Source organism: Lepeophtheirus salmonis, chromosome 11 (genome assembly GCF_016086655.4).
Source record: "Lepeophtheirus salmonis chromosome 11, UVic_Lsal_1.4, whole genome shotgun sequence".
Taxonomy (NCBI): Eukaryota; Metazoa; Arthropoda; class Copepoda; order Siphonostomatoida; family Caligidae; genus Lepeophtheirus; species Lepeophtheirus salmonis.
In genome coordinates this window covers 12,907,925-12,935,369 of record NC_052141.2, presented here as the reverse complement: position 1 = coordinate 12,935,369, position 27,445 = coordinate 12,907,925, and the positions used below count along the sequence as shown (strand labels likewise).

At 31.9% G+C, this 27,445-nt stretch overlaps 1 protein-coding gene across 1 annotated transcript; it reads left to right on the top strand.

Moving 5' to 3' along the window:
- Nucleotides 1-18,637: 18,637 nt before the first annotated feature.
- LOC121126428 (uncharacterized) lies at nucleotides 18,638-20,607 on the top strand. Its single transcript, XM_040721751.2, has 3 exons — nucleotides 18,638-18,670; nucleotides 18,727-19,116; nucleotides 19,181-20,607. The coding sequence occupies exons 1-3, from the start codon at nucleotides 18,659-18,661 to the stop codon at nucleotides 20,492-20,494; spliced, it is 1,716 nt and encodes a 571-aa protein (XP_040577685.1). The 5' UTR covers nucleotides 18,638-18,658; the 3' UTR covers nucleotides 20,495-20,607.
- Nucleotides 20,608-27,445: the final 6,838 nt, after the last annotated feature.

The following is a 27,445-nucleotide window of genomic DNA, read 5'->3' as shown; positions in this document are numbered from 1 at the left end:
GAACAGGAGAAGACGAATCACCATCATAATGCGAGCTCTCACACATTGGCTCAAAGCAGCGCCTTTTTGACCGATAATCCGCCTTATAAGTCTGACTTGGCACCCAATGACTTCTTTTTATTCCCGCACATCAAGAAAAAAATGCATGGTCAAGGATTTTCCTCGTCAGAAGAAGCTGTTGAAGCGTTTCAAAACCATCTTTTGGAGGTGTCTCAATTGGAGTGGAAAAAGAGATTCGACAATTCGTTTGAGCACATGCAAAAGTGTATAAATCATAGCTGTAACTATCGATGCTGTAATCCTGGTGACCAAGAGAAACAAACAAACAGAGGTAAAAACATAAACTTTGTTGGCTGATGAAGTTGGTAAGTGATTCATTTCAGACTCTTTTTCTTCTTTAAACATTTTTCTCTTTTAATTGATTTATTCATTGGACAGATGTCATGATTTTTGCTAAAATCGTTTTAATAGTGATTCGTGCAACTATTCAAGTATCCTTCATATGAAATGTATCAATTATTAATGAATGAACACTTGAGGATTGCAAATTTGGGAAAAATAATTATATATCTTTTAAAATTGGTGTAATCTGATTGGGAATTATAAATAAATGGTATTGTAGCATTAATTATCATATAATACAACTTTTTTTTCGCCAAATTGGATTTTAGCAAAGTAAAACATACATACTCTAAATTAAATATAAATATCCATGTATCTAAATCCTTATGAAATGACTGGGTTTTACAATAAATTTTGTTTTGTATCGATGATCCTTGCAAATGTAATAGTTAATGTATTATCAGTACTATGCAAATAAAAACGGTGTAATAACCCCATTTTTTATATATACAAGGTGTAACAACTAAAGACGTCCAGATTTCCCGGGATGTATGATAACGAAATTTTGCAATGCTTTTTTTTGTGGTAAAATATAGATATAAACATTTCACTTTCGTACCAAAACATTGCGATGGAGTCAATACGAGAATATTTCAAGCCTTTTACACTTTCAGATGTAGAGTGCAGGTGATCTTGTGGGATCTGTTTATTATTACACTTGCTGTGGTCTCAATAATGACAAGGATCGACAACAGAAGGGTTGCAAAGTTTGAGAAAGGCTCTGGTGAAGACCAGCCCAAGGACTCCAGGGAAGTGATCACAGGGATGAAAGTGCCCAACCACAAGGATATTTGGCCTCCAAGCTACTCCGACCTGAATCTGATGGATTATTATGCCTGGAGCTACCTTGAGTCAAAGGTCAAGGTAGGTCCTCACAACACCAAGATGTCCATGATCTACAATAATGTCCTGAAATTCAAGAATTTAGATCGGGCTCTATTTTCAGGTCTGAACTCGGTTCAAAACCCGAATCGAGTCCATTGTTGTGGTCAACTCAGACAATATTGAATGAGATAAATTATCAATGATTGTATCTACAGCTCATAATATGTTTTTTGAATAAATCTTAAAAAATGTTTATATAAAAAAAAATCATTGATCAAAAGCATCGGGTTTTGTTGTGATACAGTGTATATAATAAAGCTGAGTAGAAGATAGAGAGGTTGACTTTTGATAGACAGTATCTAATAATTTACGTCCCTTTTTGATATTGAATTATATGGTAGTAGTTTATTATTTTCCTTTAAGGAACCATAGGGTCTTAAATAATTGACATGGTTAGTAATAAGAAGCTTAGTATGTCATTATGAAAATATAAGTCAAATAATTATTACTTTATATTGATTTGAATTTGAGCGCTTTTTCTCTATATAAAGTGACTAATAGATGGTGCCACTGAGGAATTATTTAGAAAAAAAGTTGTTAGATTATCAAACTAGCGGTAGTAACTGGCATTGGCAGGAAGTACTTTAGTTCATTTTTAAACCTCATCTAAAGGCACATTCATTTTTTAAATAATAATTAAAGTACTTCCCTCTTTTTTCTTCTTTTTTATACGAGATTAAACTAAACGCCTGCGAAATTTCATTTATTTTATATAATGTTCTCTGTATATAATACTCCCTTTTTTCCCTCATACTGTATTGGTATATGATATACATCAGAGAGCACTATATGCAATGGACCCTGTATACAAACTCGATGCTAAATATAAAGGCCTGCAAACCTCTGTACATTTATTTTTTAATATGATTTGCACACTTGTATATATAGATATTTCTTAGATCAAGGATCTACAATCAAAAATGACTCATTTTCAACATAAATACCTAGGTGCAGGATTACATACAGACAGACAGACTTTGCTTTATTAATATAGAAGATAATAATTTAATTAATAGTTACTCCATGATGAACACGTCAAAGTTGCGTTCGAATGAAGATTAAAGTAACAGGGATGGAAATTATAGTTTGGAGGAAAAATATGCATTGTATGGGATTAACTTACGTCTAATTTGGATGATTGAACCCTGCCAAAAAGAGTCTTCAGATCCTGTCATTAATTATTTTTCTTCGTCTGATATATCTAACTCTTGTACTGATTCTTTTTCATGAGTTACCCACTGGTCAATTGAAACCTGAACACTTACCAATTCAATAATTAATTAAAGCTCAGGCATTGAAATTAATTCATATTTCGATTTATTAAAGCATAATCAACTAGTTAAAAAACAAGACCAACCTAAGGTATCTAGCTTACGACGTACAAATTGAGAAAATAATACTTGAACGTACGTGACAAATTTCTATTCGCGCAATCCAAGTAGTTGAGCGTCTCTAGGACCGCCGTCTACGCCGTCAGAATGTCCGAATTGTTGAAGAGGAATAAGGGCCCTTTCAATAATTTATGTAAATGAGTAATTTTAAAACTCCATTTTTTGTGGTAAACATTGTTTGATCAATTCCTATTTTTGACATATCATACAGGACTTTTAGCTTATTTTCTGCAAGGGTTTTTTTTTTTTAGGGGGCATTCAGACCAAAAATATTTGAGCCACCTCACGATTTGTGCCTATAAAAGGAAACATCCTCTTGGTTGAATAATTCCCATGAAGTTGATAACAAAAATCGGAAGAAATAGTTAATTTCATGCACACTTTTTGCTTCAAGCTTCTTCGATGCGAAGTGTTATTGTACTTAAACATTGGTATCTGAATAAACGTTAACTGTAAGCTTATTTTCCTTCGCTACTAATTGCTTATATACGGATTTATTTCAATTAATTAGAAGGTTTATAATATTCTTTATTTATAAAATGAGTCATCTGAGTCAGTTTTAGACAGTTGCCCCTCTTCACAACGCCTGATACTCTCCATTAAATTAGGCCACCTGAGACTGATACTCTCTTGATGTCATGGTTGAATAGGTGAGTCAGGATCAATTGAAGAGTTTGCTAACTAATCCCTCATTAGGTTAGAGGGAGTAAAAGTCAAAAGACTTGCGCAATTTTAACTTTTCAGTAATTATGTTGAAGACGACTCTACAATAATCGGCTGTAGAAGGAGGGCGTGTCTCTTTGAGGTAGAATAAGCTCAGAAAGACAATACACTATTATATTTTTATGATGCCACGTTGTGAAAGCTAAATTGTCACTTCGTCACTGATTTGATATCACTTCTTTTGTCACTGTTATAAGTCAGAAGGGCCTCTTTGAAGTGGCTTCTTGATTCTACGACTTTTTTAGCCTAAAAAACAATTGATGTTTTATTTCAAGTATAATTATAACAAGACAGTGTACTTTCAGAGTTTAGATCCACCATTTGCAACTGCCTCAGTTACATTTGATGCTAGTTTAAACAAAAATAGCCTTAAGAATTTCTGACACATTATTTCAAGTTACTTTACTTTGGTTGTTTCTAATAATCTCATGGAGGAAGACAAGGCTGTGCAAATTGCTTGTTGGAGTCAAAGATTATAAAAATAAAAGTTAAAGATTTAAATAATCGTTGAAAGCACTATATTTTCTTAGTATACATATAGCTAATTTTTGATTTGTTAGTAATTAAGTGTACTGAAAACTGCTGTTGACATCATCTGGTGGATTACTCTAGATTTGGCTGAGGATGCCAGGAACGCCACATATTTGAAAATGTAATTTCCTGAGAGCCATACAATAAATGTAAGTAAATGTGCATTTTATGTAATACCAACACTTTTAAAGTACAATAAACAAGTCAGATACACTCATCTAAAGAGCCACATCTGGCTTGCAAGCCTTGGATTCCCGACACCAGTTCTAGACATTTGAAATGAGAGACGTAGACACTGAGAGAGATCAATCAGATGTATCAGTATGGAACATGGAATGGTTTGACAAATTATCGTACCTTACTACTTTGGCTTGGCTTTTCAGATCTCTCATCTTATGAAAGTATGAGATTACTAGTAACTCAGAACATGTTAGCAAGTAAAAAGAATGCCAATTTAATAAAATATATTAAACGATTTGAAATTTTTACAAGATAGATTTGAAAGCAATAATTAACGTAGTTTGAGGGTGATCTTTCTCCTTAATCCAGTCATAATAAATTTCACAAATTTATTATAGAGTATCGAAATAATTGGAATTTTTTGACAAAAGCTATTACATAGAATGATTTTTTTTTTTTTTTTTGGGATACAATATTATATAGATTAGTGGTTCTTAACATGGGTTCGATCGAACCCCAGGGGTTTGGTGAGACACTCCCAAGGGGTTGGACAAACTCCCCAACATTTACCTTGCCTCTAAAACTAGCGCAAGTATTAAAAGTTGTTTTTTAATGTGTGAACAACGTGCGAAACAGGGCTTCAACTTCATCGGCAACTCTTCAGAACAACAACACTGCCAACATTTTAGTTTCAGGAAATCGTACCATACCCTCTTATTGTAAGGAAGGCCCTGGATATACTCATACCGTTTGTAATAATATATATATATTTTTTTTTTTGAGAAATCCCTTTCGATGAAAGGACTCTGTTGCGAAAACAAAATGAGAGTGGCACTTGCCAAGGTGAAGCCACACATATCTGAACTTTTGTCTGAAAGGGAACAACAACAAAAGACACATTAATTTGCAACTAATACTGAATGATATAGTTTGGTTTTTTTATATTCATGTTGTGTTGGTATATTGTTCTTTGAAAATAGTGGTTCATTTTGTGCACTCATAAAATATATTCTTTGCAGTAGTCATATATTATTTTTCCAATTATGAAGGGGTTCGGTGAATGCATTGATGAAGCTTGAAGGCTTCAGTACCTCCAACAAGGTTAAGAACCACTCATATAGATAGTTAATTTAAGCTTAATGAAATTTTATCAAATGATGGTTGAAACATTTTAGTATCTGGGCAAACTTCAAAAAATATAATACTTTAAAAAAGAAAAGAAAAGATTATATACCTAATATTATTTCCATCTTTCATCAGAAAAAAATAGTATATAGTTAATATACAGATAGTTTACATTATATTACTTATAAATTTATTTTCCTTTGCAGTTTTAAAAATGTGACGATGCATTTTGAATGGATGACAGTCAAGCAATAGACTTCACCATGAGAAGCTTAAACCCCTTGTAAGACCTACTAATACCCTTAAACCGAATGAAATAAGTTTTTATCCATAAACTTTGATCGATTTGTCCTTTAGATGGTCAACATCAACAATGTTGACGTCATATGAAAGTACTTTTAAGTATCCTGAAAGGTTATTGGATCAATTATATAATGTGAGGCTGTGAACATATTCATACTATTAAATAATGAATAGCCCTACAGTTGGAGAAAATGACCTAACTGGGGTTAACTACAGGTTAATTTTTGGGGATCCTCCTTCTTTTTTTAAAGAAAAGTTGAGATGACCAAAGAAGATAATTATTGGAGTCATCGAAAAACCATAGTTTTTAGAAAAGTGTTGGATCAGTCCAAATAAACTATGAAGATTACAGTCCTATCTGTTCCATCCTGATAAATTTTGTCCGTCTTAGGACCGGTCCTTATCGGTCTCTTATGGTAGCTTTATAATTTCAACATTTGAAGTTGTATCATCTTTCCAAGAGACGAAATACCGTATGTTTAAAATAGGATTTGTGTAGCTAGGACGTATACTATTTGAATGGGCACTCCCATGTTGTTACCTTTATTGTATCAGGCAGCCTTTTCTCCAAAAAGAAGCATTAAAAATGCCCAAAATCATTTGGTAGTTAGCCAAATAAGTCAATCAAACCAACTGCTATTTATCACTCAAATACTCCTTTACTATCTTTATTTTTTTATTTATCAACAATTTTTAAAATGAATTACATATACATATATACTTTGTAATATTCAAATCCTGTATAGTATTTTATTCAATGCTATATTATAATTTTGCTGAGTAATATTTCATTAAATGCGTAGCTATACTTTAGTAGTACTTGTATATAAAAGCAAAACTTTCTTCATATAAATAATAGAATACCCAATATATATACATAAATTTACGACGAGGGATAAACAAGAAAATGTATTCCTCTCATTTTTGAGACGAAGCATAGATATGGAACAACTTATTACTTTGTTTATTTACAAAAAAATAATTATAAATTACGAAATAGCTATGACGTATCAATTGAGATGAGTGAATCGACCGCTGACAACAAATATAACAAAAAACGTAGGCTGTTTTTGTGTTAGAGAGATAACACCGTGTATAGGATAAAAATACGGCCAACAGCTAACGTTATCTTCAGTCAATAACGGCCTCTTCCAACAAAACTTATTCCCTCTATATATTTTTTATTTTCTTCAATCCTTTCTAGAAGTAAAGAAAATAGAAAGAAAACTAGAAGTTCTGACGTATAGGTCCTTTTTAAGGATTAGGAATACATTCCTAGAACTGATCTAACACAAGTTTATAATCAACAGTCAGTTTAAAGGAGAGGTGTTGTAAAATTCACGATAGTTCCTCTTCCTTGATTTATTGGTACTTCCATACATAAATTTACTACTCAACTAATTGGGAAATAAGTATGTATTGAGTCAACTACAGTGAACTTTTTGTAGCCAAAGGTTAGTTAATCAGAACAGTGAAAAAATTTTATATTTATACATCAGTCCTACTTTAAAAAACTTAAGAGTTCCATAAAAATATATAATCAAATATAAAATACAGTGAGGATCTTATAGGCTATTTGGAAGGTAAAAACCAAAACATACATGTACTAACTCAAAATAAACATTTAAATTTACTTCATAATTATAAAGTTGTTGTTTTTTTTAACTTTTATCTTCTCGTATTTAATTGAAATTCAAATACGAAAAGAAAGGGAGGAATTTTAAGTCATATCACTTTGATAAAATTAATGCTGTCGAATGAGAACAAACAAAATGAGTTGTGAGCCCCAAAACCAACGGTTTAACAGAGCCAATACCTTATATAATTTCGTTATTAAGTTGCTATAAAAATAGTTTATCTCTTACTTTACATCCAAATCCCCGAATTGAAGAGACATGGAAGAAAATTTTCTAAAAATAAACTAAATTGACAAAGAATTAATTAATTATTCTCTCACAAGTGATGTTGAGAAGGCCCTTAAAAAAAGTTGTATTGAACTAGAGTTTATTAATAGAACTCTCTAAAGAGAACACATGAAGAAAAAATCTTTAATAGACCTTTTGTTCAAAGGAAAGATACCCTAATGCTTGAAATCCTCTTAACGACTAACAATATTTAATATTTGTATATTTATTTTCTACAAATTATAACGTCTAATTTTATTTTTTTTACTATTCATCAAGTCGTTACCCTTGTTGTATCACACAACCTTTCCATGAAATAAAAAAACAGGGAAAAAAGCCTTAAATCATCTGCCAGTTAGCCAAATAAGTGCTATAAATTTTTTTGAGAAGTCTTAGACTATCACTGACACATTATTTATCCACTATTTTTAAAATGAATGGCATTGATATATATATTTCATAATATACAAATCCTACATAGTATTTTATACGATACTGTATTATAATATTGCTTAATAGTATTTTATTAAGACCGGAGCAATACAATACATTTGTATGTCTATATGATAGTTGATAGATTTTACAGATAAATTGTTTATAACATGACATTATATGTTTTTCAAGTACAATGATGTTATACGAAGCTGAAAGAGAGATAGTTCGGATTAATTTTGGTCCTGTCGTCTCTTATATATATATATATATACATTATTTTTCTAGAAAAAAATTGGACTCACATAATATATGAGAGAGAAAAGAATCGGTGCATAAATTGAGACCGGGAAAAAATCGGTCCATAAATTGAGACCGAATCAATATCGGTCCATAAAGTGAGACTGAACCAAAATCGGTCTACAATGTAGGACAGAAAAAAATCGGTCTTAGGTCTGAAACCGCGGTCTGAACCGAAAAATCGCTCCAAATCTGTCTAGAAAAAATCCCATAAGACCGAACTGAACAAAAAAAAATTCGGTGCTGGACTGAGTCACAACACTAATATATACGACGAAGGATCAACAGGAAATTGTATTCGTGTTCTTTTGGAAACGGAGAATAAGTATTGCATAGGTAATTACTTCGTTTATCTATCAAAAACATTAAATAATGAAATAGCCATGACGTATCAAGTCAGACGAGAGAATCGACAGCTGAAAATATAGTATAATAGAGTATTTTTGTGTTTGTGATGTAACGGCGTGTTCAATGGCATGCTTAAGTATTTAATTATTTATGAACAAATATTTAAATTACCTACGAGTATATGTAAGACGAACAGATTCCTAAAAAAAAATTAGGGACCATTCCTTATCAAATTGGCCAAAGGTATTCTACTACTCAGAATGTTTTAAACTTATTATAAATGTAGTTTTTTACCTGCATTTTCATTGGTATCAATGATGGCATTATTCCCAATCTGGAAACGAAATATAAAGATGAAAATAATGGTATTTCTGCCTTTATTAACTTTATTTCTTGTATTTTGTATGCATTGAAACTTAAGGGGGTAAAACTCCATCATTATTCCAACAGAAAACAACCATTTAATGCGTCTTATAGTCTTATTGAACATTACATTTTTTGATTAAAAAATTTAAAAGGAACATTAATTTTTAACCCAAAATAAACAATAACAACATATCAGCCTCATTTATTTATATATAAAGGCAAAACTGTTTTAGGAAGCAAATCCTGAGGCAAAATAGTATAAAGCAAAACGACCGGACATCCTATGAGAAGCCGTTCTCACTAGAATCTTTTATAAAAACAATAATTAAAATTCTATTCAATCTTAAGCACTTAACCCTATACAAACTTATATCTAACCCCTATATTTATTTTGTAAATATTATTTTACAACGTCAAATCCCCATTCCAATATAGAAATTGAATTTTTATGGATGCTTATGGTTTATTATAATTTATATCTCATTTTTATTGAAATCCAGAAAAGGCTTAAAAACTATTAGCTGTGATCACTATATAATAATTATGAATTTGAACGAAATTTGAGGACTCAAACTTGTTTCGATGAATATATTCAAGGACTTTTTTCTCTAACTCTGTGAAATAGTAAAGCAATTAAATATTTAATATCTCAGAATACCACAAATTATGAATCCTTTTTAGACTAGTACAAGACACGGAGTATGGAGATAAGGACTCAAGGGAATGTGTCATCCCCTCAGTTGGATTAATTTAATTATTTATTATAATTAGCCAATCATTGTAATATATTTTTCATAGTGTTAATCTCAAATGTGATGGGGAATATATTATAAAAATAGATCAGCTACAGAAAGAAAGTATCTATACTTCTTGTTTATAAAAATGTTTAACTTAACATAAATAGAAGGAAGTTGTAGTAGATCAATCCCATCAAACCTGTTAATTGGAATCCAAACCAGAGCTGAAGAGTTTGTCAACTAATATAATTAACAATTTTATTACTAGATGTAAAATTAAATTAATGGATTGTTTCCTTGACCATCTATCAAGACTTTCTCTTGATACAGTTTATATAAATCTAAAATAATCCTTGTTTTAATCATTTATAATTATTTCTAAAACATTTTTGTATAAAATACTCTAGATCAGGGTTGTCACACTTATTTTACATTGTGGGCCACATCGTAGCGTTATGTGTTCGTTCAGGGCTCGGTTATTAAAATAATAGCATACATGGCTCTAAATAATCAAAACATCATGTATTTCCTTTGTTTTTATGTAAAAAAGAGAAGGTACATGGTATAATTTAACTACAACTTTATTTAATATCACTTTGACAATACATTTCACAATTTAAAAAGTCAAAAAAATTAAAAATAAACTTTACTTGAGATTTTATCAAGATTAGGAAAAAATAAGGACATTAAATTGCACATTTTAATAAATTAAACAATAAGTATACATTTTTAAAGAGCTGCTATCCTTTTATCTGAACATTATCTGCAAATTCAAAAAGCAAGGCATGATTTTAATAACTTGAATCTATTTTGGACTAGTTTTTGCTCATGAAACTTGACATCCTTTTCTCTGAAGGATTGCATCAACATCAGGTGTAATGTCCTGACTGGCTGTAACTTTTAAAATGTCATTTAAGTGTTTATTGGTAATCTTAGAATGAAATTTTGTTTTATTGATAATCATAATCTGAGAAGATTTGTTCACAGAGGTAGGTTGTTCCAAACATGCGTATGTATAATTTTATACGCAGGAGCTGTTAATTTAGGCTACCCTGGTATTAGATACGTATAAAATTTGTTGAGACCAACGGGGTTAAATTTGACCTTCAAATCTGCGTCACATTGCAGATCCATTATTTGTAGCTGGATGTCGACCGGAACATTAGTGGCTTAAACTGTAAAATGTGAGCTAAAAACTGAAAATTCGGTCTCAAGATCATCAAATACCTGAAAACATTTTTTTAAATCTGCCAGTAATCTTCCAATCTTGTCTCTGTATCACTTCAAGTCTGTATTAGGCCTTTCTTTGCAAACATTTCTCAGGCATTAAAAATGAGCAGGGTCGCCACTTTCCATTTGGGTCTCCCACAAAGCCAGCTTCAATTTAAATTTGTTTATTTTGTCATAAAACTGTGTGACGACTTTTTTGTGTCCTTGCAACATTTTGTTAAGGCTGTTCAATTGTCCAGTAACATCAACCAAAAATGCAAGATTCCTGGGATTGTAAATCGGGAACCGTTTTTCCTTTTTTTTTTTTTTTCCACAAAATCACTGATCTCCTCTCCTAGATCAAAGAAATACATCAACACAGCGCCTTGGTTTAACCATCTCACTTCACTGTGACATGGCAGGCTGTGTGTAATGTTCCTGTCACGAATAAAGGTCACAAACTGACATTGTTTTAGCCCTCTGGCTCGAATAAAATTTACAGTTTGAACAGCCACATCCATAACGTGGTCCATTTTTTTAAGGACTGACAACTCAATGCCCCTGGTGCAAAATACAATGGAATACCCAGAAGCGATCTCCTCCATTGTGTATTTGCACTTTCACTTTGAACTTTTTCATGACCCCTCCCTTTTTTCCGATCATGGATAGTGCACCGTCTGTAGCAATGCTGACTTCGTGTGACCAGTCCACACAAAAATGTATTCAGCTGTTGTTGTGTCCATCATGGCCACTAACTCAACAAATTCTTCAGTGACTGTCAATATATTATCAACACTCTGGATAAATATTACCAATTGAGCCACATCTCTTATGTCCGTGCTCTCGTCAATTGGAACGGAAAATGCAATAAAACCCTCAACTCTTTGCTTCAATTAACTGGTCAAATCTTCCGATAGTTCCAAAATCCTTTATACTATCGTGTTCCTCCTCAGGTTGATATTAGCAAAGGCTTGTCCCTTCTCGGACATACGAGTTCAGACGCCTTTATCATGCATCTTTTAACAAAATATCCGTCAGAGTACGGCTTTGATGCTAATACTATTTCATTGGCAATTAGGTAGCTGTCCTATACTGTTGCTTCACTTACTTTTCGAATCCGGGCAAAGGTTAACTGCTGTTTCTTCGGACCTGCAATAAATTCATTGAACTTATCTGTTCTCATTTTTCCTTTTATTGTGGCATATTTCGCGCTGTGGGGACTTTCATAGTGGGCCCGAATATTATATTCCTTGCAGAGCGAAACATGTTGCAAACACACCAAGCACAGTGGTGTTTACCTTGCTTTTCCGTAAAAAAATATGATGTGGTCCATTTTTCTTAAAAGATTCTACATTTTTCATCCACTTTTTTTTTTTTTTTTTTTTGATAACGACATGATTGCTAATATGGGTGAAGCAGAGAAATAAAGAGAAAAGTTTGATTTACCATCGGATTACCATGAAATATATTCGAAAAACTTGCCAAAAGAGAAATAAAAAATAGAAAAAAAAATGAACTAAAAAAGGAATGGAACAAAGATAAAGGATATTGTTTCAATTTTGTTAAAATAAATAGCATTTTTTTGAATTTTTTGTATCTTTTATGAGTTTTTTTACTTTGCAGTCATCCTTTGGGCCAGATTGAGCCTCATTGTGGGCTGGTTCCGGCCTGCAGGCTGTATATTTACTACCCCTGCTCTAGATTCATAGGTTGTATCAATTTGACTATTGTATTTTTCTTTATAGAATGTGAATATTTAAAATATATATATGATGACATCCAGATGGTCCTTTTAAATGAATTGATGTATAGTGATATCCACTTCAACTTATTGATTTGACTATATTTTTTTAATTAATTTAGAATTTCAAATTTATTTATTAAGATCCACATGTGGAACCTTGGACAGTCGTAAATTTACGGTTTAGTTACAGATCTAGTCAGGATGTATCTATTTCTATGAACCGTGAAAAGACTGTGGGAAAATGTACAACTGGGTCATCCATACATTTCTCTGGAAATACTTGGACTATTTGTATCTATAAATATAAAGGGTCTCATAAATACAAAGTTAAGTTATCTATCGGCCATCATTCTTTTTGGATTATCCGTGAGAAGAAATTCGCCTCCAAAAGCTAAGGCACTGTACTATGGACTTTTAAATTCCAAGGCATTTATTGTCAATAAACTCACTTGGAGAGAGCTCATCAGAGTAAAAGATTTGAAGAGACATTTTAATAGATACCACAGTAAGATACGGTGCCTTTAATATAAAAATACCTAGGGTCTATGGAAAGTTATGGGGTTTTGCCTCTGACATAGTGAGGTTCATACCCTCTGAATCAGAACGTCACCTGAAAAATTAAAAATATATTGTAAATATTTAAAAAAACATCCTTTTCTCTCAGATAAGGTATAGAGCTGTGAAAAATTTTATTACTGTAATTTTTATAATACCTTTTATCGTTTTCTTAGTGTTCGTGTCCATTCTTTGGAAATTTTGGTTAATTCTTTTCATTTTTATTTATCTTCCAATATTGTTAAATTAACACTTTATTTTTTTATAGAATTTTTTGAATTGAGACATAAAAAAAGTGTTATAACTGTGTTTTAATATTGCTAAGTAATATTTGATTAAAAGAGTCGTTATTATATTACTTCTATGAAGAAATAGCCAAAAATTCTTCATAGAATAATAAAATGACAAATTTATATATATTATAATCGACCAAGGATCAATCCAAAACTGTATTCCTGCTCCTTTGGAATCGAATTATATTTATAGAATAACTTATTACCAAAGATGGCCTGCTTGGTGAAATAAATTACTATTTTGAGATTAGAAAAAGAAAACAGTTGGTAGATTTTCCTATTGTCTTATTTATTCATTCCTTAACAAATTATTATTGTGCTCACATATTCTTACATCTCACATGTAAAGACTTGGGTCAATTATTATTCATGTATTTAAATATTCAAAAATTAATCAAAGAAATACTTCTCCAAATTTAGAAATAGCATATAGATAAATGTTCATAATCCCCGAGATAAGGTATTAGAAAACTACAGTAATATGGTCCAGAACAACAGCATGAAGGGTGTCGTCAAAGTGGATCTTAGCTAGCTTCAAATGGAGTGCAAAAGGTCTGTCTAACATTAGTTTCTTCGGGCTAAGAATCGGGTATCCTCCATGGATTCCAACATGTTGAAGTACAATTTATTTGTAATGATTATAGTTCCTTTTAAAATACTCAACATATTAATTTACTTTTTTTTTTAAGCTTTACAAAATACTTAGATGAAGAAGAATGAGGATTCTACATGGAACTTGAAATATGATATGAAAAAGAGGGATTTCATTTCTACTCATAATTAGTATATTATTTTTTCTATATAAAAATGCCTCATTATTTTTGTATATTTATAATATACATTTGTCCCTAATCATTTGTTGAATTCATTCGTAATATTTAATGTTAATAACTTCAATTTCGTTTCATTTGTTCCTAATAATTTGTCGAATCCATTTGTAATAGGTTAATATGTAGTGTTAATAACTTCGATATCGTATCGTTTGTCATTATTAATTTGTTTCACTTTTTGTGTATAGCTACTTTAAAATTTCTAATTAATATCTTTCGCTATATCTAATCGTTTTTTATTTTACCCATACTTCTATAACTTAATATCACAAATAAACGTTAAAATAATTTATAAATTTACGTCTACGGGTTAAGTGATAATCACAAGTTTTTGACTACTCATTGTATAACATTTCCTATTAGCGGCTTTAATTAATATTTCTAAATAAATCTATAACATATAAAAATTTGGAAGTTTTTTCATGATTTTCACGGAGTAAATATGGTATTACTGAATTTGAAAATCTCAACTACTTTTTATATTCACTCTTCTAGTGATATATGAAATATAGAAGATTCTCCTTTTTATACAAGCATCACGTGATATTACATCCTCCTAAACCGGAAATTTAATCAATAGTACCATACACACATTCGCTCGATGCCCAGTAATGTTTGAATGACCAGATCATTTTTCTGCTCAAGAAATCCTGAGCACTCTTGCTTGTTTTTTAAAGCAATGAGCGCACTCCTACTCAATTGAAAATGAGTGGTGCTCATTTTTTTGCTCTTTTAATTGTTCTTAAATTCGAAAATCTTTATGATTGCAATTAAATTCAATTTATTGAAAGATCAAATTTTGACAATACATTTTTTACAATAGCTTCTAATAATACATATGATTAAAATACGTTTGTCAATAAATTTTTATGTCTTTTTGTGCCTTGGCAATATAAGTTTGGGTACCGCTGTCTCAAAGGACATATATTTACGAGGTTTCATGTAATATCATCCAGTTAAGCCTAATAATTAGGTTTTGTCAGTATAAAGATTTTTCACGTTTTTAAACTTATGCTTGCGTGAGATTTTGTGTCAATTTACATTCACTCGATGCCCACCCCTACTTCTTACATGCTGTATTTATGAAAAAGAACAAATTATGAGATAGCTATGACGTATCATCGACAGCTGACATATATAGCAAACATATAGGGTGTTTTGGTGTTAGCGAGGTGTTGTGTTTTTTTTAGTATGTAAGTACTTTTATTTTAAAATAAGTTAAGTTTTGTAAGAACAAAAATAAATTAATATAAAAGACTTAAAATCATCTATAATTAGAAATGGGATTTGTGTAAGAGCACGAGAAAAAGGTGAGAGCGAAACATATGGTACGATTGAATTAGGACCCTAGTTAATATTCGTTGCCTGTTATATGATTTTGGTGGAAGAAAATGAATTACTGCTATAAAGAGCGTAACCTTCAATAGTTCATATATTTATAAATTATATTATGAATTTTTCAATCAATTTAAACCAGAGGTAGGGAATAATCCTTCTTTTGAGGAAGACGTAAGCACACCCAGGACTTATTAAATAATGAACATAAATTAAGCAAAAGCTAAAAATTCCCTATATTTCTCTTTACTTATAATCAATACGTAATAAATGTGTTTGTTTATCAATGGCGTAAATAAATAAATAAAGAAAAGGCTGAAAAATTTAAAAAACGCCAAGCTGCAAATATAATTTCAGTTTGAACTTTCATTGAGAGGATCGAGTTAGGAGATTGAAAGTTTTGGGATGTTTAAAAATATAATTTCTATCATGTTCGTTACACATCATTGCAAAAAGTGTTGTTGTTTTTTTTCCAAATTTTTATTCTGGTTATAAAACTGAATCTACTAATCTCTCCATATCACATCATTCTTTTTCTTAGGACGCTTCCAAGACTTTCTTACTTTTTAATACCTGTTATAATTTTCTCTTGAACTCATTGAAATGAAGATCACTGTTAATATTAAGAAGGATGTGTTCTTTGTTCTGTATTATAAGAATTTCAAAGTATTCAAGACATCACAACCAAACAAAACCCTGCTTTTCACTGTTAATACATTAATATCCATTATTAAAGAGGAAGATATGCAATGAAAGACTGAAATGTAACTTCTGAAATGACCAAGCTTGTGGCTTTAAAATGTGTTTCCATCACTACTAAAAAGAAATCCTTCCCAGACTACTCAACCAAATTAATACACTCCAATTTACGTTACTTTTTCTATGGTTGTGTAAATATAAATTGTCTATAATCTTATAATGATTATGAGATTAAATGCATTATGGAAGAAGAATTATCACATGTTTATTGATTATTATTTGCATCTATTATTTTACTTATTGGAAAATATTATGGGTATAACTTAATGGGCTGTTTTAAAATTAACTTAAAAGCTGTTAATTACAAAAACATTTTTTTCAAGTACATCTCTATTCTATATATAAGTTATATTTTATACCAGCTTTAGCTTCCTTAGATCAAATATGAAATAGATAAATTTTAAAAGACATATGAGTATTTTATCAAGATAATTGAGATTTTAGTCTTATATACGAAGTAATAAGCGTATAAGTACAATTAATTAACTTATTTTATTTCAACTCTGATACCAATCCAACATTTGGAGTCTTAGCTTTGCATTTATAAGTTTACAATTATATAAGTATTATAAATATTGTCATCTTCCATCTTAGTGATAGGAGTTTTAAACTTGATAATTTTTGACACAATTTATATATGATTTAGATATTTTATAGCCTTATTGTTCGTTGGAGTATATTTTGAATAAAATAAAGGTTCAATTTCACAATAACGATGTTCTTAATTTATTTTAAGACTATGTCAGAAAGTTGTAATAGACTAATCATGAAAATGCAATGGTCACCTTCTTGAATACGAAATACATTTGTTTATTAAGATTTCCTGAGAGGACAATATCGTCTTCCACTTTTTTCAATTTTTTCCCTCTATTTCTCATTGGGTTTTTATTTGATTATTACTGCTCTATATCGAATGCATCACTCCTCAGTTCTCATAGGAGTATACAATGATTCCATATAAGATATCTGGAGCGGTTGATACATTACTGGCTTGATGATCTACGAGATGATATATCACTGTCATGGACGTTTATGTTAAAGTGTATCTCCACAATGAATTATCCTTCCATTAATGGAGATGAGAGCTAATGAGTGTGGCAATGATCTTCATCAAAGGGAGGAGATCCTGAACATCAAGTTAAAAGATAGAGAGGTGCTCCTAGGATATTCTATTCAATTAAATGAAAATATATTTTTTCATTGGAGAAAAATTGTGAGGTACCAAATGTCACTGGATATCGACCTTGGGTCTGACAGCAAGACTCACGCCTTGCCATGTCTCAGACAGGCCCCAGAAGTGGCACACTGCTCTAACTTCATTGTGAAGAAAATTTGGTCCCTAGAATTCTGGATCATAATCTGATGAATTATTTTATATAAGGGGGTATTGATCAAAAACAAATCTAAATTATCATGCAATGAAGAACTCTTTGATTGCCTCCATCAAGGAGACAATGATCAACATGCCAAGGAACTACCTTGTCAACGCCTTCTCCTCCTCCCAATCCTTTGGTACAGACCATGATTGATGCTGGAGGTGTATGCATCTTTTCCAACATTCACATGAACAACTCAAGGCATTTTTTAAGTAAATCACCCTAAAAATATGCCGATTTGATCTTAACAGATAAGGCTATACTTATGATTTGAAACCAAAGTGTCTTATTATATGCAGAATTTAAGGTAAGACATTAACGGGCTAGACACAAACGACTCTGCACTAATACAATTGGTTTTTTACTGGCCATGTCAAGTTTAGCTGCGGAGCCCTATAAATAATTTCAGGAAGTTGGACTTTTTATTATTATATACATGAGTGCATTCATCTCAAAATATGAAGTCATTTTTAACATTAAAATTGGGGCTCTACTGATTAGGATACAGGTAGAAGAATGGCATGTCCTTTGAATAGGGTTCATATAACAAATGAACCGTTGAGATTCAATATATTTTATGGAATTCAAAATAAAAAAGTACACTAATGAGGGTTGAATAAATAGTGAAGATATTGCTTTGACGATTATAGAATTGCAAAGTTCACAACAATTGGTCTTATGCCAGTTTTTCTATTTATCACTGGTTGAGGGAGTGAAAGTTTTTTGTTTTGCTTAGAGGTAAAACAACAAGAGGGACTGCATAGCAACCCCTTAAATGCAGCCTGTCCTGTTTTTCAAAACATTCTCCATCAACAAACAAACAAACAACCGAATATGACCTAAAAAAAATACCGTGTCATAACATAACTAAGGTCATAGTCAAGTATATAAAGGAACTGCATCCCTATAAGGATTTATCAGTTTATCAAAATGCAGCTCAAGGTACGGAGCAAACCATTTCTTGAGTTATATGTAATAATGTATGGATTTTTTTTCAGTATATTTCCCTGACCCTCATAGTTATTCTCTCCGCTCAGACATTAGCATATCCAAATCCAGACTTTTCTGCAAAAAGCAAGACTGGTGATCAACAATGCACTCTCGAAAGAACCAAGTCTCCCTCTGGACCTCTATGCTTCAATGAGCCAGAATGCAAGGACGAATGCACCAAAGCGACCAAGCAGGTGTGTGAGCCCGTCCAGGAAAAAAAGTGTGAAACGAAAGAAGAGAAGTCTTGCAACACCGTCAATGAGGAAAAGTGCACAGATAGCTTCAGAAACGAACTGAAGGAACAATGCCGCACAATTCAAGAACGGAAATGCAAAACCGTCTACAATCAAGAATGCAACACCGTTAATGAAAATAAGTGCCAAGTTATTTACGAGGAAGTAAGTAATTTTTCTTATAAATTTAATTCAATGCTGGATAAATACAATGTTAACACGGACTTAGGTCAATGAGGATGTTTGCACCACAGTCACTACTCAAAAATGTGAAACTGTTGACGAACAAAAGTGCAAAACCATCACTGAGAGGGATTGTACAACCGTTTTAGACACAGAGACCACTGAAAACTGCCATGAAATCCATGATCAAGAGTGTGCCACAATCTCCAAGTCAGTAGATGAAACTGTTTATGAGACTCAATTCGAAACAAAGTGTGAGACCTCCTATGAAAACGAATGTAGAACTGTCATTGAAAACAAAGTAGAAAAAGTCCCTGACCAAGAGTGCAGTATTGTGAAGGAAAATAAATGCAAAACCATCTGGGAAAAGGTCTCCGACAAAAAGTGTTCAACTACTTACAAAAACAAATGTACAGAACAATTTGAGGTATCTTACAAAAACGTTGATGAACAGCAATGTACCAATGTCTACGAGGATAAATGTGAAACCGTCTACGAAAAACAATGTAAGCTCGTCTATGAAAAAGTTTGCTCAAATCCTGATGAGGGAAACACAGGATACAACGCTTTGGACACAACATATGGTATTCCTTCAACACCTGTATGTAAGCTAGTCTCTAAAGAAAAATGCTCAGATGTTCCAACTACCAAGTGTAGCAAAGTCCCCAAAACCCAATGCTCGGTCGTTTCAAAGAGAGTTCCTGTTAAATCTTCAAAACAAGTTTGCAAACAGGTGCCAACTGAAACTTGCAATGACGTTGTTCGTAAAGTTCCCAAAGAGATCTGTAATGATGTCTCTGTTGCCAAATGCAAGCCCATCCTTAGAGATGTGAATAAAAAGGTTCCTACTCAAAAGTGTAACAAAGTGCCCAAGAATAATTGTCGTAATCTTCCCAAACAAGTTCCTCGTGTCATTTCAAAACAAGTCAGTGAAGAGGTCTGCAAGCCTGTGTCTAAAAAGATTTGCAATCCCCTTACTCGTAAGGTACCCAAACAATCCTGCAGAGATGTTCCACGTGAAATATGTAGCACCGTTCCAAAACAATCATGTTCACAAGTCCCCGAAAAGAAGTGCAACACTATTGCCAAGCAAGTTCCAAGAAATGAATGTAAGACCGTTTCTCGCCAAGAATGCAAGAACGTTCCCTCTCAATCCTGTCAGAACATTCCTCGTCAGAAATGCGAGCAAGTGCCTCAGAGAGTAGCCTCCAAATTCTGCAAACAAGTACCACGAGAAATCTGTTTCAATGTTCCCAAGACTTCATGCAATCACGTCACCGTAAACAAGTGCTCCGACAAGATCTTTGACAAATGTGAGAATAAGTGTGAGGATGCTTTCTGGTGTAAGGTCTGTCAGTGATAGGGCGCCTTTCTGAAGAAAAAAAAACACGGCATATTCATTCTTCCAATGTAATAATCTGTATTTCCCATCTTCTGTCGAAATAAAACATCTATTAATTTAAAAGATAAGAACATGGATTTTTATTACGATTTGTTACTACATAATCATTATTTAAAGTTCAAAACTATGACACGGTGTTATCTCGCTAACAGAAAATACCCTTTGTAATTTGTTGTCAGCTGTCCAACTCCTCGTCTCACTTGATAATGGCTTGGCTATTTCCTTATTTATTCATTTGGAGATAAAAAACTAATTAATAAGTTCTAGTACTTTAGCTCCGATTCCAAAAGGACAGGAATACAATTTCTTGTTGATCCTTTCTCTTAAATGTTTTAATATACTGGCTATTTTATTATTAACGGGAAGAAAAATTGGCTATCATATAGAAATAAATATGTATGGCTACGCTTTTAATTGAATAGTTCTAGCCAATATATTCAATAGGTAATACAGTATCGAATAAAATATTATGTAGGATTTTAATTATATTGAACCAATAATATCTTAACAACTAAGAATAGAAAACCCCTCGCAACCTCTTATCCCTCAATGACTCAAAGAGATTCAAAATACAAGTAACAATATGTACATGAATATATAAATTATAATGAGTAACACAGCATTATGTAAGAAGCGGGATATTTTAGCTTAAAATTTTGTCTTTGGTTTATTTTAGTGTATAATGATGGAAAATGATTCAGAAATGTCTTGTATTAGGCTGTCGTAGTAAATACAGAGCAAGTAAGTTCAAAAGTATCAAAACGAGTACTGGAAACATAATAAAACCACATTTATATATGATTCCTAAGAATGAGCCACTAAGAAAACTTTGGATTCAGGCTATACCTAGCCAAAATTAGAAACCTCAAAATATTATTTGCCCCTTTTGAACCTTAGATTATAAACTTGAATCCGAGAATACTAAAAAAAATCGTCGTAAGGATCCTAAAATAATCCAAAAGATATTTAAAAAAGATGCAATTAATTCCATGACAGTATCGAAATCTTCCTCTTTATTATTCTAAATCAATTCCAACACTTGGATCCCAACTTTATCTTACTTCGCCTGGAATTCTTAAGCAAATTGAATATTTTTTAAATGACATTAAGAACTTTGGAATGATTGATATTATATATTCCTCATATATATTTTTACATGAAGCTTGATCGAAATAAATGAAAATTTTAACGAAATGAATATTCCACAATCTTACATTTGTTAATGTAACTGTGGGGCTTAGCGTTAATGTTAATTTTAATAGGTAGATTCAAATATTGTATGGGATTTAAGAATTTAGAGTACTTTTGCAATGAAGCATTTAAGATTATTTAATTTTAGGTACAAAAATAATGAGCTTCCAATTCACCAACTATTTGCATATTATTACCAACAATTGTATTTAAAAATGCAATGTATTACTGAATATACAAGCTTACTTGTGTTTTTGAATTTTCTATTGAATAATTCAAATTTTCAAGAAGATATTGATCATATAAAAATATCTATACATATCAAGGGAAAAAATTTAATAAAAATTTGTTTACTTATGAAAGTGATGAAAAACGGCAGATTCTTTTCAATCAAATTGATTGGGGTGGACTTACTCGTCCATGTGATATGATATTTTTATTTTGCACTTATGCATTTAAAATATTTTTGGAAATTAAAAAAATAAGTCAATTTTAAAATACATTACTTCTTCAAAATATTTTTAAATTTTTTATATGAAAATATTAGCTTAAATAGTCTAGGGTGTGTAGTAATTAATAGTTCGTATGGAGGGTACAGAGCCAATTCGTTATTATAAATGGAATTGCAATAAGATGAGTGTGCTGGAGATGATAAATTTGTTTGTCAAGGACACTAAAGAACTCGAATCAATAAAATATTCCTTAAAGTTGGAGACGAAGAGGAATTGACTGTAGGAGATTTAATTAAAGAATTGTAGATGGGTGATAGACTCCGACTGATGTTATGATATGGCATGTGAATAAACGACCGAGTCTCATGGCGTTGGCTGGTTGTTTCGAACGCCCGGTGAATTTTACATCGGAAGGGGCATATTTGGGGTCTGGCAATGTATAGAAAGCTGCAAGAGTTGCTGACTTGGTCAAGAATGAAAAAAATTTCATCCAAAAAATTAAGCCTTTCCTATTGGATTTATTCAAATTACTATCAAGGATCTTCAATAGTTCTATTCTCTTATGTCTATGTAAGCCATCAAAAACTGAATTTTTCTGACAGACCCACACTTGGGGCCAAATTCTCCTTAACGATGCACCGGACAGTCGTTTAATGTACTCTGAGGTTCCTCGACATTTGGCAGATGTTGTCACGAGGATTACACACCTTATGAGGCTCTTTGTGCGGACTGATTTGAGTCTTCCCGATCTATGACGATCAAAAAAAGAATTCAGTTTCGTAAAAGAGCTTCTTAGCGTTGTATAAGGGGTCCTACTGATCCGGAAGTTACGTGCAATCACGGAGGGATTGTCACCAGCTTTGATGCACACAACAAATTTTTGACAAAGTTTCTCCATTTCTGTATTTTGGCACTCCTGAAAGATCTAGCGCTAATTTTATTTCTTCAATCAACACTTAAAAGGAAACCAGTTTTTGTTGTTGTTGTTGTTTTTTGTTATTTCGTCTTTTTTATGAAACGCACGAAGTTTAAACGTTACGATCTGTATAAAAAGTGTACAAGAACTTATAACACATATAGTATAATAGGAAGTTTAACGCTCAATATTAACAATTTAATAAAATATACAACTTGGGGCATGACTCGAATGATTTATTGGTTCCATTTGATTCAAATTCAACTTTTAATGTCCAGGATAACGATAGTATCAAACAAAAGATGCCATTTCATGATGATTTCAACTTTGTAATTGAAATTGTAAGCAATTATGTTCCTATTACTTTGTCAAAGCAATAATTTAGCAAATTATAACATTCTTTTGGCTAGATATAATCAATCCTTTGATCACATCAAAATCTTCAAATCCAAAGACATATATCGATAGAAACTTGAGTTTACTTTGGGAAAATCCATAACTATTATAATTTCTTTTCAATTAATTTATATACTGGTTGGCTGGGATATATCTAAGATATCTCTAGGATATATTATTTCCAAAGGGAGACACAGTTCCTTCATTTTAAGGATTAATTGATTCTATCAACATTAGTGGATGTTGCTGATCGTAGGAAAGAATATAATAAATATAATCTAACAATACATGTTATAGTTAAACAAAGTTATAAAAAATCGATTCCCTCAAATAAAAATGAAAGCAAGACTTGCTGTACGACGTCCATACTTTGAGTAAATTAATCAGATATAAAGTTGAGGTGCATAATCACGGCACAAGGTTAAATCCTCATACTAAGTTCTCTTCAAATTCATATGAACTGATTACATGATTTATGGTTAAAATCAAGACTAAAATATTGGTAATACAATAGATAAAGTCTTTTGTAATGACATAGTGTTGGTTCGCAGCAGTCGTCTGGAACACTATTTATTTTCCCCGCCTACCATAAAATTTGTGTATTAACATTAGCTATTTCTAAAACGCTTCTAGTTACTTTATAAATTCTGCTAAAAATAGGCCCTTGCATACGAAAATTTGCGATATAGCTAAAGGAATTTGATTTTAGAACATCCAAAATCATAAGGTCTTAAATACTCAAATAACTGACATGTTAATTTATAGGAAGGTAAATAGAAATAAAAGGTTAGAACGTCATGTAACTGGCTTGCTAGAATTTTCAACCTGATGTACATATTGTACCGACTGCTGATCGAGACAGGCAGATTTTGAAAACACACAACAACACATAGGCTATGGCGTCAATATTGCTAGAATTTTCAATTTAATGTATCAGACCAACTGCTGAATAAGAAAAACTTATTCTTACAACACATGCAACCGCTCACACACATGACGTCAATAATAAAAAGCATGGTGGAAGTCAAAACTCAGTCCTACACGCGTTATGTTATAACCTTGTATTTCTATTAACCTTGGTCATTAGAGAAAGATAAGAAAAAACCAGTCTTACTGACTTTATAAGGCTTTGAATTTAGGCATCGACAAAAATATATTACTCGCCTTTTTTCATGAGTTTACTTACACGTAGCTACTCACTGAATTCTTATACCGTTCTCTTCTTAAAAATAATTATATCAGCTTGAGAAAAAATGTTTTATATGATTTGATGAGCCACCTCGTTGCTAAATATCATATAAAGTCGCATGCATTTTTTAAAATTTGATGTTCAGTTATTTTTTAATATTAATTGAACTCCTGCAAGATTTGATCCATTTTATACAGTGCTCTCTGAATATTACAGAGTGTAACAGAGAAATTTTCTGTGATCAAGAAGCAAATCCAAAACCTTATAATTTTTTATTAGAAAAGTATAATGAAAAATATTATTGAAAAAACTTTTAGCAATTAATCTTGGCAATACTTATTCAATATGGCCGCCTCCAACCTCTATCACATCCTTCCCGTGCGGTGGAAACTTGGAGGAGGTTGCCATAATATAATCGGTCGACATGTTGGTTCATTGCATCTCTATGCTGGTACATTTCTGTGTGATGTCTTCCCACACTGAAGTGGAGGGGATTGAGATCAGGACTGGAAGAGGGCCAGAAGGTCTAGTCCCAAAAGTTAACAAAGTGCTCATTACAGAAGTTCAAGGCTGTATGGCTAGGGGTAACTTATTGGGTCCACATATAGTTGTTCTAAGGATAGTTAGCACTCAGCCAGAGCAAGATTTTCCACCTCAGGACCTTATGGTAGATATCAGACCCTTTTTTCTCATTGGGCTTGAAGAAGAAGGGATCCATTTTCTTCCATAAGAGTCCACATTTCCTAAGCACATTGTTTGGGCCGAATGTTTTGTCCTGAAGGTGCCCTGGAATTCCTCAGTGATGCTGCAATAAATCTGTAGTTTCTGAAGTTTAAAACCTAGTCCACTGTGAAGATCTCATATTCTGAGAAGTAAATTGTTGCGTCTTGACGAGGGAGAGACACAAGCTTATTTATAATAGGAGAGATCCAGGATGACCAAGAGACATGAGGAGAAGAATTCACGCGGAGGAATAATGTAACACAGTTTATATGTTCATGTGTATTCTAACTATACTCTAATATATTTACAAAAGACGAAACTATTTATAATACGTAAAACACAGTACTTATAATACATAGACGAATATACAAGAAGATAAAAACATGTAAGGAGATATTAAATACATAACATAAATGTAATGTTTAACTTAAATTGGTTATAGTATATTTATAATTAATAAATTACAATATAATTGAATGTATTTTCTTCTTCCAGCTTTGATTGAATAATGTTCTAGTAGTCCTCAGGAGACCCTTTCACTCGGTTCCACTCCTCCTAAAAATTTTGAATCATTATTGTTTTTCTTAATGGTGTTAAGCTTGCTTATACACGTTTTCGAAATGGAATCTGTTTGAGAGGAGTAATTGCTTTTGACGTAAAAAAAAAAGCCTATAAATCCTTCATTCTTCGGTTTTCATAGATTTCATGCACCAAGGGTTCTCACTTGGAAAAGTATTTTATATCGATGTGAGTAGTATGCATTTCTAAATTAAATATATTGGTCATCTTGAAGACCATTAATATACTTGATATCGGAAAAGTTTTGTTGATCAGTGAAAGAGTTATCTGTTGTATGGACTCCAAAATTAATAGCCCCACTCCCCACCTCGTCAACTGGACGTCATAAATATATGACCCCTAAACGACAGGTAGATCTACATTGACTATATTGTTATGTCCTAGATCCCAAATGCCACTGAGGAAATTATTGTATCAATGAGGAGTTTTTTTTAAATAACTAGTTTAAACTATAGACTATCATACACCCTTGCGGTAATAATTATATGTATAAGAAAAATGGCAAACTATTCTCGTACATCAAAGCAAGGAGTACGTTATTTATATGGAGCGAGAGAAAAGAAGATTTTATTCTTTTCTCCTGCATGTTTAGCCAAAAAAAAAATCCACGAGTAAGTAGTTTGAAAAGAAGAACGCTGCTACAAATTGCAACGTATCTTTTACTAAGTTATCATCCCGAGAGTGCTAAAGAAGACTCTTTGGTAGAGCTAACGAAGATGCCGTGTAGGTGCTCATTTCCTGGATGTCAGTTCGAGTATCACCTTAAGAAAGTAGAGTCTAAAGTCCTGGATGAAACCGAAGACAAAATAACGTTCCATCAATATCACAAAGATCCAGATAGGCTCCAAGTCTGTAAAAAGATTAGACAATTTCCTCTCAATTATGTAATACAATTAAAATTTGTTCCTTACATTTTCGCAGTCAAGATTTATTGACAGAATTGATAGATTCTGATAGTTTCCTAATAGAAGATTAAAAGATGACCCCATTCCTTGTTGATTTCAAAACTGTCCTTCTTATTTATTAATACATAAACCAGATCGGAGGAGCGTTACAGCAACTACTCAAGCACGTTTCCAAGAAGAGTATGGTAATATTTTTAATGTTTTTGTTTGTCTGTGTATGTTTCTCAAAATTTATTGACATTTTTTCAATAGGTATTAATATACATATATATATATTAATGGTTATTCATTTTATTTTCTAGTCAAACGGTAAATATTGACCAACAGTTTCTTGAAGCGGATAACGTTACTTCCATAGAAGAAATTACGGCTCAATATCTCTCTTTAGATAATCTTCCTTCTACTATATCAATCACAGATATTGAAAATGGAATCTTTAGTTGCTAGATTTCATTTTGATTCTGTTTTTGAATGCACAGTTATAAAGAATCAATTTGAAATATTTCACAACATGATATTCATCATGGCCATGGGAATTATCGATTAATTCTCAGTAAA